Raw genomic sequence first — 13,455 nt, forward strand, 5'->3', positions numbered from 1 at the left:
TGCTGATTAATTACTCTAAGCATCCGTTATAACCAAATTCAATGAGTAGCTATCAGGGTACTTGACGTCAGAATGACGTAGAATGACGTAGCTTGTAATGAACGTTCGGATCGAGAACTAATTACACCGTAGACACTCTCAAAATAAGCCCTCTTCACGTGTTAGATACCCCAAGCCTCCTGTTTCTACCCCAAGTGCCCCTCGTCAAACCAACCCTGGACCGTCCCAACCTATGCTACTGTACGATGCCTTGCTTCCACAAAGTTGAATGCCCGCCCAAACATTGTCTCCGCCTGATCTGAAATTCAATCTTACATCTTACTATCTAATTAATTAATTCTCAACCTTCTAATATATTACAATTTAATACTAAGGCTAATCTACTTCCTGCACTTTAGGCCTATTAGTCAGATGCTAAATTAAGCCTCCGCGAGGCAGCTAGGCTATATAAGGTTTACTATTAGGCTCTCTGTCACCGATATAATGGTATTTATGCTATATCGAGTATTATGCCTAAGTCGCGGAAACTAAGAGCAGGAAGCGGGGGATATATGAATGAATGGTCAAAGCAGGGAGGGCGAAGAAGTTGATGCGAAGAAATTGATGCGAACTCAATGTCTCGTGCACATTCGGATGCGAACATGGTATTTGTCTACCTCTAATTACGATAAATGTCTAATCAAAATCCTCCGTCTATGAAATGAACTCTGTTGACTGATACGGTCTTGTTTTGTTTTGCAGTGTCGTCACTGTCTGTATCCTCAAAAGGACAAGCCTTGCCTTCCGCGCTGAAGTCAGACACTACTCTGTCCTACTCCTTCTTGACCTTCTTGTTCTTGGGTACCCTTGCCAGCCAGTAGAATACGAAAGCCATGCCAACGTTGAAAATGCAGAAAGCCCACATAAACCCAAAGTCCCTCCACCTGTTGTTAAAGCTGACGCTGACGCTGGCTAAGAAAGTATTACTCTCGCTCATGGCGCAATAGCCACAGTCAGAAGACTCGGGGTCGTCGAGGTAGCCCCCAGCTTGAGCAATAAAATCGGCGGCATACTCAGCGCACGTTGAGCCGTTGGGGGCGCTGAAGCGTACGAGTTCATTGGACGCGCAGTACATAGGGGCGTTACCAAGGGAGGTGCCGAGGAAACTTTCGATGATGTATGTGAAGGGATTGATGCGGTACATGAAGATCCAGAATCCCGGGAGAGCATTCGGGCCGGCAAGGACACTGTCACGCAGCGTCAGTTGAGACTCATGGTGTGGATTGTTGTGTCAGTGACTTACCCGCAAAATGTAAACATCATGATGAGAAGGAGGTTCATAGCACCTCCAGCTATATCAGCACTTGGGAGTCCCGCAATCATCATGTGCGAAAATGTGCTAGCAAAAGCGAAAAAGATCCAGATATGCAGGTACATCGTAATGCCGCGCGAGTCGACGGAATCAGTCCATTCGGCATTCTTATACAGACCAATGGGGAAGTACCAGCAGACGAAGGCGAAAACCGACATGAGCTGCCGTCAGGTTAGATTTGTTCATCTCATCTGCAGACAAAATCTCACTCACCGAATTCCAAGCAAGCTCAACGACGATGTTGGCAGTCAGAAAAGCCTTCCAGGAGTACGTCTTGGACGGACGCTCGCGAGCTTCGTACATGACACGCTGCAGTGCGAAAACGGGCATGATCTGGTTGACCAGTTGCGGGAAAATACTGAGGAAGATGAAGACACCGAACATCTGGTTCGTCAGGCCACGCTGTGTGTTGTCACCGTTCAAGAATGAAAGTCCGATGAAAAGCGACTTTGAACGTTAGCATTCGTGACTCTGATGGAAATGGCGGCTGTAGAGTCCTTACCACGCCGACTGCGAGGAGAGCCTTGGCATAAATGTACCCAGGGCTTCGCCAATACTGCTCAAAGACCCGCTTCGTCACTTGCCGGTGCTGCTCCAGAGATGACGCGGCAAACTCCTCGTATACGTGAGTGTCAGTACTTGGCTGTTCGGACGACGCCGAAGACGCAAGCTTTCCTAGCTCCTGTTGAACCAGCTGATATTCGGCACTGTTCTGCCAGACATCCGGCCAGTCGATTTCCGTGATTGCGCCGGGAGCCGCGCCGATGACCTCGAGCATGTACTCGGCCGGGTTGGAACCAGTCGGAAGGCCATGGGCGCCATTGCGGGTGAAGTAGTCGACGAGGATGTGGGAGTCTTTTCCGATATCGCCAAAATAGATAGTCTTGCCCTTTGATAGCAGTAAAAGACGGTCGAATCTTTGAAATAGCATGGCAGAAGGCTGATGAATAGTGCAAAGGATGGCTTGGCCGCTCTTGGTCAGCTTCTCCATGAGATTGCAAATCGACCACGAGGTCTGACTGTCCAAGCCCGAGGTAGGCTCATCGAAGAAGAGAAGAAGCTGGGGCCGAGCAGCGAGCTCTACACCGATTGTTAGTCGCTTACGCTGCTCAACATTGAGGCCTTCACCAGGGACACCGATGATAGCATCCGCATAATCTTCCATGCTAAGCAAGTCAATGACCGTATCGACGTAATCAAGCTTTTCCTGGCGGCTGTATTGAGATGGTTGTCGAAGGAGGGCACTGAATGTAAGAGCCTCGCGGACAGTTGATGTGTGCAGATGGAGATCCTGTTGCTGAACGTAGCCGGTCTTTCTTTGGAAGGATTCATCGCGGAGTGATCCGTTCACGAGCATCTCGCCAGTAACCACACCCATGGTCACACGGCTGGCAAGAACGTCGAGAAGGGTAGTCTTACCAGCACCAGAAGAGCCCTAGATGTATTGTCAGTCAAAGTGCATCAAAATATGCACAACTGTATTGAGCAAGCTTACCATCAGCGCAGTCAGGGTACCTGGCTTGACCCAACCGTCAACATGGTCCAGGATCCGGCGGGGCTTTCCCTTAATTTCGATGTCGTAGGAAACATTCTTCCAGTGGAAAACTGATATGTTCTTCTCGACCTTTCCTCCTGAGACGTTGCCGTTGTACGTTTGCTGATTGGTCGAGGTCACAGAACCGCTCTCAATGTCTCCCGGCGATTTCTTGAAGTGCTTCATGGCCTTACGAAGGTAGACCAGAACCTCACCCTTGGAGCGCTCAGAAGCGACATACTCAGTGGCCACCAGGTGTAAAGAGGCATACAGGGCCATGAACGCAAGCATGACGCCAAAGTTGCGCCATCTATGCGACGGATCATAACCGTAAGCGCTCTTAATATACGCCGTACCGCTGACCGAATCTTGTCCAGGGACGGCTCCCTGCGCGGAGCATGCTCTGCCGCTCGGCGAGGCATCCTCATAGCCCGGGCCGGAGGGGATGAAGACGGAGCATGGGAAATCCATCCCGGCGAACTCGTTGATCACGATGGCCTCTAGACCGTAGTATATTGGGTTAGCCCACCGAGACCAGCTGATCCAGCTGCGCATGTACTGTACTGGGATGGTGAAGCCGGTGTAGAGGATCAAGCCGAGGAGGATGATTGCGGACGGTGCCATGGCTTGGGCAATTGACTTAGTGACTGACCCGATCAGTCGGAAAAGCATGGACATGGTCATGGTTGTTGTAAAGATGACGAGCAGGAAGTAGAAGAATGCACCTGGCTCGCGGCGGAGATTGCCCATGAAGTACATGGTGATGTTAGTGATTATTGCGTTGGTGATCTTGTACGGCAGGTCCACAATCATTGAAGAGAGGGCTTCGGCGCTGGGGTGATATAGGGCATATCTGGATAGGAAACTGTGTTAGCATGGAGGGTTGTTCAACGATATGTAGGTCAGATATAGGAATCCGCTGAACCGCCACTCGCACTTGAAAAGAAAAGACAGAGACACACCTGGCATGCTTCTCGACAATCTTACGCTTGGCATAAAGGTTAATAATCTCCAAGATGCTGCTGAACGCGTTCATGAGGATGAGGAAGAATAGCAGGACAGCCCGGCTCTGGAAGGCCGAGGTCGCTTCGGGCAGGTTGTAGAAAATGCTGCTGACAATAATGGCCTGCAGGAAGTTGGTGACTAGCATAGTGATAGTCAAGCTGGGGTCCGTCTTGAGCATGACCCCACTACGCCACAAGGTTAGAGTCATCTGCTGGAGATAGGACAAGGTGAAGGGAGAGTTAGCGCGTTGAGCCGAGGACTGGTCCATGCGCCGTGACTCCATGAACCTGTCGTAGTGTTCGCCGTGGAAAGGATGTCGTTCGACATAATCCTCAATGTCCTCCAGCAGCAGAGCGCGGTCACTACTCTCCTTCCACGCCCGGGCAAAGTCTTCGGGGCTTCGAGGCGTCTTATTCTCCCAGCCAGGGCGGATGACGCGTTCACTGGGGCTGGTCATGGAAGTGAGGAAATCGGCGGTGGTCTGTTGCTCCGGGCATAAGAAGCCGAGCTCCTCAAAGTATGACTGGGCTCTGGAGGCTTTCCCGAAAAAGATTTGCCGGCCTTTATACAAGACGAGAACCTTTTCGAAGAGCTATTTGAATGTTAGCATAGATCTGAAATGGAATTGCTCTCCATATCCTCACGTCATAGGCATCTTGAGGGGCTTGGTAGATAGCGACACACGAAGTGCAACCCATGACATCAGCCTGCGTCCTCAAAGTTCGGCAGAATTCCACTGCGTTCGCGCTGTCGAGCCCTCTGGTGCTATTATCCCAGCACTGCAAGGGAGAATAGCTCAACGACGCTTCAGCAATTGTAACACGCTTCCTCTCGCCTCCGCTGACGCCGCGGATAAAGTCATCGCCAACACGGCTATTCTTGGTATGCGAGATACCAAACATGGCCATCGTTACATCGCGGAGATGCTCTACATACTCCTTTCGGCTGACCCCAGCGGGGATATTCTTAGGGCATCGCGCCGCAGCCGCGAAGTAAAGGGTGTCGCCGACGGTAAGCTGCGGAAAATGGTGGTCGACTTCGGCGGTGTAGATAGCTTCGCCTCGGAACGCACTTCGAATCTGATCGGGATGGATGCCTTGGTAATTGAGCGTGGACGATTCGTGGACATGAAAGCCGTGGGTGTCTCCGGCGACTGTCTTTAGGAACGTCGTACAGCCGGAGCCTGGGGGACCCAGCACGCAGAGCATCTCTCCACTGTGTACGACACCCTCGAGATCGTAGAGGATATCGACACGCTCGTCCTTCTTGTTGAACAACCACTTCTTAGCCAACCGGCCTGCCTCAAAGAAAACGTTGGCCACGCTCTTCTGGAAGTCGGTGTCGGAGCCGAAACCGTACACGTTGAGGTTCTTGAAGGCGATGCCCGTCGTCTTGGGCGGGTTGCCCTCGAGGGACTCCTTGCGGACCTTGTAGAAGGCCTTGGCCCACGCCTTGGCGTTGAACTTGGGGTTGGTGGGGTCCAGTGGTCCGTCTCCGGCGAGGGGGAAAAGGGACGCTGCACCGCCGCCCTGGGAGTGAGTCGTCAACCGCCTGGCGAGGTCAAGGAGTTCATCGTGCACCTGCCCTTCTCCCTTGTCGGGCGTGGTGCCGGCCTCGGGAATCAGGGTGTTGTATGAGCCTTGGGAGGATATCGCCTTGTCCGTCGAGAGGACTGGCTTTTCGGGCTCTTTGCCGTGGCCCTCGTCGGAAGACATTGTATGCCCTGGATGCCTCGAACTGAAGATGAAGGTTGAAAGAACTGGACGGAAATAGGCCTGAAAGAGGAAAACTGGAAGAGAAGGAGTGGATAGATCGGTTCAAATCACAGCTAATCACTCAAAATCAGTCAGTGAGAACATGGATCATTATTTCTGGTGAATTGAACGACAGACATCCTATTTAATAACAACAAAAGTCCGTGGAAGGGGCTCTCCCGTGAAGCAACATCTGATCTCTGGACCCTTCGGCGCCGTGTAAGACAGACCCCCGAAAAGCTGTGGGACGGACATTCGGCCTCAAGTTTTGCGATGGTGCGGCCGGCTGTGATGGTGTACAGGCTGGAGCTCCGCGGCCGTAGGTTCAACGTGGAGCGAAATTGAAGTTTTCTAATCTCCATCTATTCTCAAACAGTCAATGCTCTCTGCCCCCGGCCACAGGACGCGCCAAAAGTGGCGAGAACCATGAGATCTGATCCACTCCTCTATCCGTGCACCGCCACCGGACAAACGGACTGCTCGACTTTTCCGCGCCCATGGAGGGTCCAAAGGTCCAAGCTGAGAAGGCTTCGCAACTTTCCCTAGGCCGATTGGTCCAATTCGACGTAAGAGATAATCAGACCGTGAATTCAGAAACAAAAAAAGACCTTCTACGGCCTGCTTCGCAGGCTTACCGCCCCCCCCCCCCCCCGAACCCAAATGCCGTGATTAGGCCTCGGAGATTGAGAACGGACTCACATTCCAAGCGATACAAACCCTGAAACGGTGTCATAAAAGCCTTGTCTTCAAAAAGAGAATTAGGCACCCACTGCGCTGGATTACACATATTTATCCATAACCTTGGCGTTTCCCCGAAAGACCGTAGATCAGAACACAGCAGCTTTAACCGCTCTCAAACGTCGGTCCTGACATCTCCGCGTTTTCCCATCAACAATGTATCGTGCTGTGCCGCCACACCGCGGCCAACATGATCTAGTGGTAGGTATCAGAGCCAAGCCTCTGCTCCTCCACCCTGGACTGTCAGATCTGACGCGTTAACACATTTCCCAAATAGTGCATCGCTTGCAGGACTCGAAAGGTACCACAGTCCCCCATGCTCCACCTACTTACCGTGATGGCCTCCACACCACAACGCCGCATCTGAATTCGACAATCTGCTAACTACCGAACCAGATCCGATGTAACCGTGCCAAACCTACATGTGACGGCTGTCAAGCTAGAGGCCTGGCATGCACGTATCCGGAGCGAAGGAAAAGAAAGAAGGCTAACTCCCGAAAGCGTCAGCCAAAAGAACCGCATGTCAACACATTATTTTCTTTGCCTACCACTAACATTTCTCAGTCATGTCAGTGATCATGTCCTCTCTAGTCTTCTTGAGAGACTACTTCGGGTTGAGGAAAAATGCACGCGCCTTGTTGCTGATCCATCGACGGTAAATACCGCGCTCAGCAACAATAGCCCAGGAAGCCTTCAAGGATCTTATTCCCAAACACCTGGGCAAACACCTGAAGCACATTTCGTGGTCTCATCGGCTGCATCCAGAGCTTCCATCGACAATGACGCAGAAGAGACAGAAGTCAGTGATTTGCCTAGTTGTCCAGCCACGCCCTTGAATGCCGACGTGCGCCTCCAACAAGCCTTTGAGCAGGTCTTGCATCTCAAGCGGCAGAACTTGTTCAACCAGAACGTACCTATAGATTACCATATACAACCAGAGATTGCCAAAGCTTGTATTGAGAGTAAGCACTAAATAGATTCGGTTCGTAAGCTCTTCAAATACTAATCTCATTTGCAGACTTTTGTACGCACTTCCAGATCGACACGTTCCCGAGCTTCATCAATATCAAGCTGATGCACCTCATCCCTGACATCATCGATATGCCTGAGGTCACTCTCGAGCCAGCGGTGCTGGTACTCTACTATAGTATTGTCTACCATGGCTCAGTGTTGATTGCTGACGATTTGGGACCTCAATATAGCAATTTAACGCAACGCGTCTATGGTTGCTGTCTTCGTGTGCTGCCAGCTTGGAGGGAGCGCAGTTTGGGGACCAAGACGGACCTGATCTCTGCCATCCTTCTCGTACGTGTTCTCTTCAAACCAAGAAAGCTCACACACCGTATACTGACCATCTGGGGTAGATGAGAGCTTCCTTTCAGCAATGCGACTTCGAATTCAGCTGGAACATGTACAGAATTGTGTATCAGTGCATAAAGAAGCTGAACCTCCACAACATTGATCAGGATTTTCCCAGTACCTTCATGCGGCAGTCACCCGATGATGGAACAGACCATGACAGGCAAGGTCTCTGGGCGTTGGTGCTCGTCGATCTATTCTTCCGTCTGCTACACGACAAGCCTGCCATCATGACGGCCAACTTGACCGAGTGGCGTGTCAATCTTCCCACAATCAACATCGTCCCTGAACAACCCGATCACATGGTTTCAACGTTGGCGTTCTTTGTCAAGTCACGGCTGACTTTTCTTCTGCTTCGCTTCTTTGACTTCTTTGCTCAGAGCTCGGACGATGAGGACTGCATCGAACGGATTGAAGGACTCTGTGCTGAGATAGAAGACTTGATCGGAGAATGGTCTGTAGTAAGTCTTCCTATACTGCTCCATTTCCATTCTATTCCAGTGTTTCAGCCCCACTGACTGGTTGTATATCACCAACAGAGAGATTCAATGGACGCCAACGAAGAAAACGTCTCAAATTGGTGGACGCTCTACGATCTCACGCTCACGGCAAGCTGCTCCATGATGGTCATGAGCCGCAAGATGGAGGCTCTCCATTCCGAAGTATCTGGCTTACCTTTTCCCTGTTACAACAAACCTGTATCTGTCTTGTCAGTCAACATCGCTCGTAAGGTCCTGGAGCTCGCTCTTCTGGGCTTGGAAAAGTATACAAGCCCGCTTGCCGCGGCATATTTGTTTGGCGCATTCCGCTGTCATGTTCCTTATGGCTGCTTGGTTAATCACCTGTTCGTTAGCGACCCTGGAGAACCGGGCTCTACCTCGTTGAGCGACATGGTGTTACTGGAGAAGGTTGCCGAGAGCATGGGTACTATAGCAGAAAGGGATGGGGATCTTTTACCGTTGGCCCGTACACTTCATCAGCTAAACATTACTATCCATGCTAGATGGAAAGGGAAGGCGGGGCAGTAGTGTTTCCTAAAGAGAATGATAGCCTATGGGCAATCCAGAGTGTGTAGCACAGGTCAGTTGCTGGATAAGAAGGCCTTGTTTCCAAATACACTGAACCACTCGTTCGCCTTCCTTGTAAGCCGAGGTATACACTAGAAGCAAAAGCAGAAGAAAGCAGGCACATATTCGTTTTGGTATTGCAGACCAACGGGAACTCTCGTCCTGAAATCCTCGTCCGGACGTATTTTGTAGGTGGATCACTCATTGTTGTGACATTATTGTTTTAGATCACGGAACGCGAGTAACGTCCTCGGCGTTTTATATCTTTTCCATGGCAAGGGAGTTCGTACAGCGGGCCAGCCTGCAACCCGGTGAGCTGATCCTGGATCGTTCCAACAAATTATAACAAGGTACCTCACAAGCTTAGGGCAATATCTTGTTAATCGCTTCAGCACTCAATATCTTCCGACTGAGACAATAAGAGGACAACTTTCTCAAATTCAATTTTGACTGCATTCGCTAGCGTGTAGTTGACCATATAGAACCTCATTGTCGGCGAGATAAAATCCATTGTTATTTTTTCGCGGCTCGCCCATCACCAGCGACCACCTCAGCAAGGACGTAATACAACTACAACAGATCCTACACAAGGATGGTATGTCAAATTTTCCTCACCTCACCTGAAGCTAATGATCATGTTGATTCTCAATCAAGGGGAAAGCATTTCCTCTTGTCCGACTCGCTTCCTTGCCTAGAGGCCATTGAGTTGAACGGAGACATCATAGTAGGCGCAGGCGGTGTCTACTAAGTTCCTGTCAATCGTTCTACCTCGAACAGCATAATTCGTATCGAAGAGCTGGAGGTCCTTATCTTGTGATCCAACCATTGGCCAACCAGGCCCATCTTCTGGATGCTTCGCAAAACCCGCCCAAGCACTCTGCATAGAATCGCTGAGCCTGACTTGCGCAGCCGTGGTTTCGTTATCCATTCGATAGGTACCGAAAACAAGTGGTATTTCCGAAGTGTGCCATGCTCCAGCCCCTTTAAAGGGCGCATTGTTCGGAAAGGTTGCATTGAAAAAATACCGCCATACGTTCTGATACCCATGAGCAAGTAATTCAGCGATGGCGGAGGTGGTACAAGTATACGAGTAGTCGGTGAGAATACGTGATTGCAGCTCTGCCACTGTTGCATTCGAGGGATAATGTAATCGCGCGAGCTCTTTGGAAGCAGTGTTGTTGCCAAAAATAGCGCCAAGCATCTGCTCGGGGGGCGGCATTACCGACGTCAACACTGTGCCTTCGTCTGCGTTCGTCCCAATGAGGATAGGCACTTCCGCTATCGACCCCTGATAGAAAGCATCGTTGAGGAAAGGACCGTTGGTGATGTTGTCAACGACCGGAGTAAAGCTAAGCCCTCGATAGTCTAGGATGTTTCTGATGGCTTCAGCGGGCGCATCCAAGACGCAGGCGAGTTGCTGTGCTGCCGTAGTGGCGTTGCATTCTAGCTCTTTTACCAAAGTCGCCCACGACGCCTCTCCGCCACCAGCAGGTCCAAATGCCTGGCTCTGAATAATGGCAGCCCGGAACGGCAAGGGCCGTGGAGGGTTGATTAGCAGCTGCTTCACGGAATACCCACCTACGGATTCGCCAAATATGGTCACTTTGGATGGATCTCCACCGAAAGCTCCAATGTTCCGGCTGACCCATGCCAATGCTTTGCGTTGGTCCATAAATCCGAGATTGCGCTGATGGAGAGGGATTTCGGGCGAGGCAGGAAAGCCGAACACTGCCTCAAGTCAGATTCAAGTCTATGCCTAGGGATGTTTTTGAGAAGTTTCTCGCACCATTTGTTCGGTAGTTCATTGTAACGACGACGACGCCGTGTTTGGCGGCCAAGAATGAGCCATCATATTCAGAGAGACGAGCAGACCCTAACTGGAAGCTTCCTCCATGTATCCAGACCATCACTGGTCTTCCGCATTCGGTTGCAGTTGAAGGAGTAAAAATGTTGAGGTGGAGGCAGTCCTCACTCTCAGGAGGTTGGTCGCTGTTGAAAATCTTTCTGAAGACATCATCTAGCCGAAAGGTTAGTGTGCCGGATATTTAGGGATTCCAGGACAGGCCGTCCATACTCGCAAAGTGCTGGATACATGAAGGACGGTAATAGGTAGCATTCCAAATGGAGGTCCATGGCTCAGGATCCTCGGGGGGTAAGAACCGTTCTGGTGGAGACTTTGCAAAAGGAACACCGAGGTACTGATTAACCACGGGGGTTGGAGCGGTTGGCACTCGAGTCGTGGTTCCCAAAATAATGCCGTTGATTATGCTAGCCGTCGGCGGTGAGGAGGCAGGTCTGTTCAGGGTATGGGCGTGCGATGCAGGGAAACCCCAAATGGCTAAGGTGATTGTAATGACAGTAATAATGAGCATGATGGCTGACTGAGATTTGACTTCTATGTTGAGTGAAAGGGGGCGAAGGAAGGAAGACTGAAATCGGCTTCTTAAGTACTCGTCCGTGACTTCAACTTTCTTTTCATATTGCCTACCTATTCAAGTTAGCCGACGTAATCCAGTCCTGTATTCCACAACAGGCAACTGCGTCTTCACCGATATGTCATTTACCTGGTTCTGTTTTAGTGCTATAGACCTGAATGGCCCATAATAGTACTAATTTCGCAAACGAGATGTGCCGAGCCCCGATTATCAAGTGTGAAAATATGCGTCAGTACGTAGCAAACGAGGAAGACGAAGGATAGAAGTTGCAATTACTCGGGAACTTACGGAAACCCAAGCGACGCCAGTCTTTTCAGAGATAATCACAAAGTCACTTCCCATGGCGATCCTGTTGGCGAGACATTGTAGGAACATCTTGCTGAAGGTTATCACTCTGCCCTCCTCCCAAATCCGTCTATGTCAACATATGTGCAAATAGCTCAATCGCCAGGGCAAGGGGAATGCAGGATATTTCGAAGAGCGACTCGTGGCTCATTGCTTCGTGCTTCGAAATTGAATGACTCATAGGTGCTCCTTGTCGTACACCATTACATTCCCTGTTAGTAAAATTGGCCCCAAAATAAGTGAATCAAACGTTCAAGTCGTACACCATTACAAGCCCGACCAACGTAGTATCGTGGTCCACCATGCCCTGCTAACCACCTGGCGTGGACGGAAGATATATTTGCGAAAATATCCGAAAGCATGGATCATAGGAGAAGCTCCGAAAATTATCCATATCCACAAAAAGAAAAAAAAAAAGAAAAAGAAAAAGGCATGAAAACATCTATGCGCATATCTATATAAAGAATGCAAATAGCCATTCTCTTGGATTAAATTTTCATTCCCTCAAACCTCAAAGTCACCTTACCAAGAACCTCCACTCTTGCACCCATCCACCATCATGCTTATACTTGTCGCTGGAGTCTCCGGAAACATGGGCCAGAAACTGGTTCATTCTCTTACTTCCCGAGGACACCGTGTCCGGGGTCTCGGACGGGATGCTTCTAAGCTAGTCCCCCACACCTACGCCTTATTGGACGACTTCGTCACTTGTGAAGTCTACTACGATTCTGCCGCATTGGATCGCGCCTGCGCTGGGGTAGACGGCATCATTTGCGCGTACGGTATGGATCCGCGCCTTCAACTGGAAGGGCAACTCTTGCTCCTGCGCGCAGCCGAGCGGGCCAATGTTTGCATATACGTTACCGCATGCTGGAACCACGATTGGAGCAAGCTGGAACTTGGCAAACATGAGGCTTATGATGCACTTGTCAGCTTCCGCCATCATGTCGAAATGACTTCCGACATCAAGCCAATATATGTTTTCAATAGTATATTCGCCGAAACATTATTTTCTACGATTGGACACGGCCATGTTGGTCCAGACATGCCCCTGGTCTGGGACTCAAGCACCAAGACTATGAACATCTGGGGAACTGGCCACTCAGTATGGTACTGGACAACCGAGCAGGACTCTGCGGAGTTTACAGCCGAAATCATTCAACGGAACGACGCCGCCCAGGGTGGATGTTGGAACGTCTGTTCTGGGGCAAACTCCCTCCTCGAGATAGCCAAGGTGTATGAGCAGGAGCGAGACGTTCAAGTCAAGCTCAATAAGCTAGGTACCATTGACGACCTCAGGGAGAAAGCGTTAAAGGCTAGGAAGGAGGGAAGGAAAACTGACTATCGTTTGTACATTGGTTGGTTCTATCAACTATACGCCATTGATGGTACCTGGGTCTTCCCCAAGCTCGATAATGACATCCTTGAGGTCAAGACCACATCGTTGGTTGAGTTCCTCAAAATGCATCCCGACATTTGAAGAGAATTCCTGTTGTTAGGGTCTTGAGGCCCAAAGGGCATGGCAGTTACCACTCATACTTGCACAGCTGGCGGTGCAAATAAGATCCGCTATATAAGCCAGATATGCGTGCGGGGAGCTGACAAATAAGTGGATTTATTCCGCCCGGGAGAATATGCCAAAGAAAGAATAGAGCAATAGAGCAATAGAGTAGAATCGAATCAAGGCGTGAACTTCAGCATGCCATCAATAAACTTTACAGACGGAAGTTTGCGCTAGATAGAGCCCTATCCATCCTAGCAGCCTCTATCCGTATAGGCTATGTAATACTAACTCTTAGCAAGTGCCCCTTCCTAGAGAAATAAATAATCCTCGTTGTTACTTACTTTTATAACCCTAATCTGGCTG

The 13,455-nt window shown here is 50.2% G+C and overlaps 4 protein-coding genes across 4 annotated transcripts; 2 read left to right on the forward strand and 2 right to left on the reverse strand.

Annotated features, from left to right (window-relative positions):
• Window positions 1-709: 709 nt before the first annotated feature.
• On the reverse strand, window positions 710-5,605 carry BKA55DRAFT_617403 (ABC-2 type transporter-domain-containing protein; the record flags this gene model as incomplete). The annotated part of the gene is made up of 7 exons (XM_046196725.1): window positions 710-1,226; window positions 1,283-1,512; window positions 1,565-1,798; window positions 1,854-2,786; window positions 2,847-3,738; window positions 3,848-4,482; window positions 4,535-5,605. The coding sequence occupies 7 exons, from the start codon at window positions 5,603-5,605 to the stop codon at window positions 812-814; spliced, it is 4,410 nt and encodes a 1,469-aa protein (XP_046048009.1). The 3' UTR covers window positions 710-811.
• Window positions 5,606-6,294: 689 nt separating this feature from the next.
• BKA55DRAFT_66441 (uncharacterized protein) lies at window positions 6,295-8,917 on the forward strand. The gene is made up of 7 exons (XM_046197697.1): window positions 6,295-6,583; window positions 6,660-6,683; window positions 6,779-6,900; window positions 6,947-7,344; window positions 7,401-7,687; window positions 7,747-8,202; window positions 8,281-8,917. The coding sequence occupies exons 1-7, from the start codon at window positions 6,539-6,541 to the stop codon at window positions 8,767-8,769; spliced, it is 1,821 nt and encodes a 606-aa protein (XP_046048010.1). The 5' UTR covers window positions 6,295-6,538; the 3' UTR covers window positions 8,770-8,917.
• A 582-nt stretch (window positions 8,918-9,499) lies between these two features.
• On the reverse strand, window positions 9,500-11,180 carry BKA55DRAFT_514473 (Alpha/Beta hydrolase protein; the record flags this gene model as incomplete). Its single annotated transcript, XM_046187968.1, has 3 exons — window positions 9,500-10,536; window positions 10,595-10,825; window positions 10,883-11,180. 3 exons carry the CDS (start codon window positions 11,178-11,180, stop codon window positions 9,500-9,502), a joined length of 1,566 nt encoding a protein of 521 aa, XP_046048011.1.
• Window positions 11,181-12,147: 967 nt separating this feature from the next.
• On the forward strand, window positions 12,148-13,068 carry BKA55DRAFT_515435 (uncharacterized protein; the record flags this gene model as incomplete). The annotated part of the gene is made up of 1 exon (XM_046188014.1): window positions 12,148-13,068. The coding sequence occupies one exon, from the start codon at window positions 12,148-12,150 to the stop codon at window positions 13,066-13,068; it is 921 nt and encodes a 306-aa protein (XP_046048012.1).
• Between the last annotated feature and the right edge of the window lie 387 nt (window positions 13,069-13,455).

This window comes from Fusarium redolens (genome assembly GCF_020744475.1).
Source record: "Fusarium redolens strain MPI-CAGE-AT-0023 chromosome Unknown BKA55scaffold_10, whole genome shotgun sequence".
Classification (NCBI taxonomy): domain Eukaryota; kingdom Fungi; phylum Ascomycota; class Sordariomycetes; order Hypocreales; family Nectriaceae; genus Fusarium; species Fusarium redolens.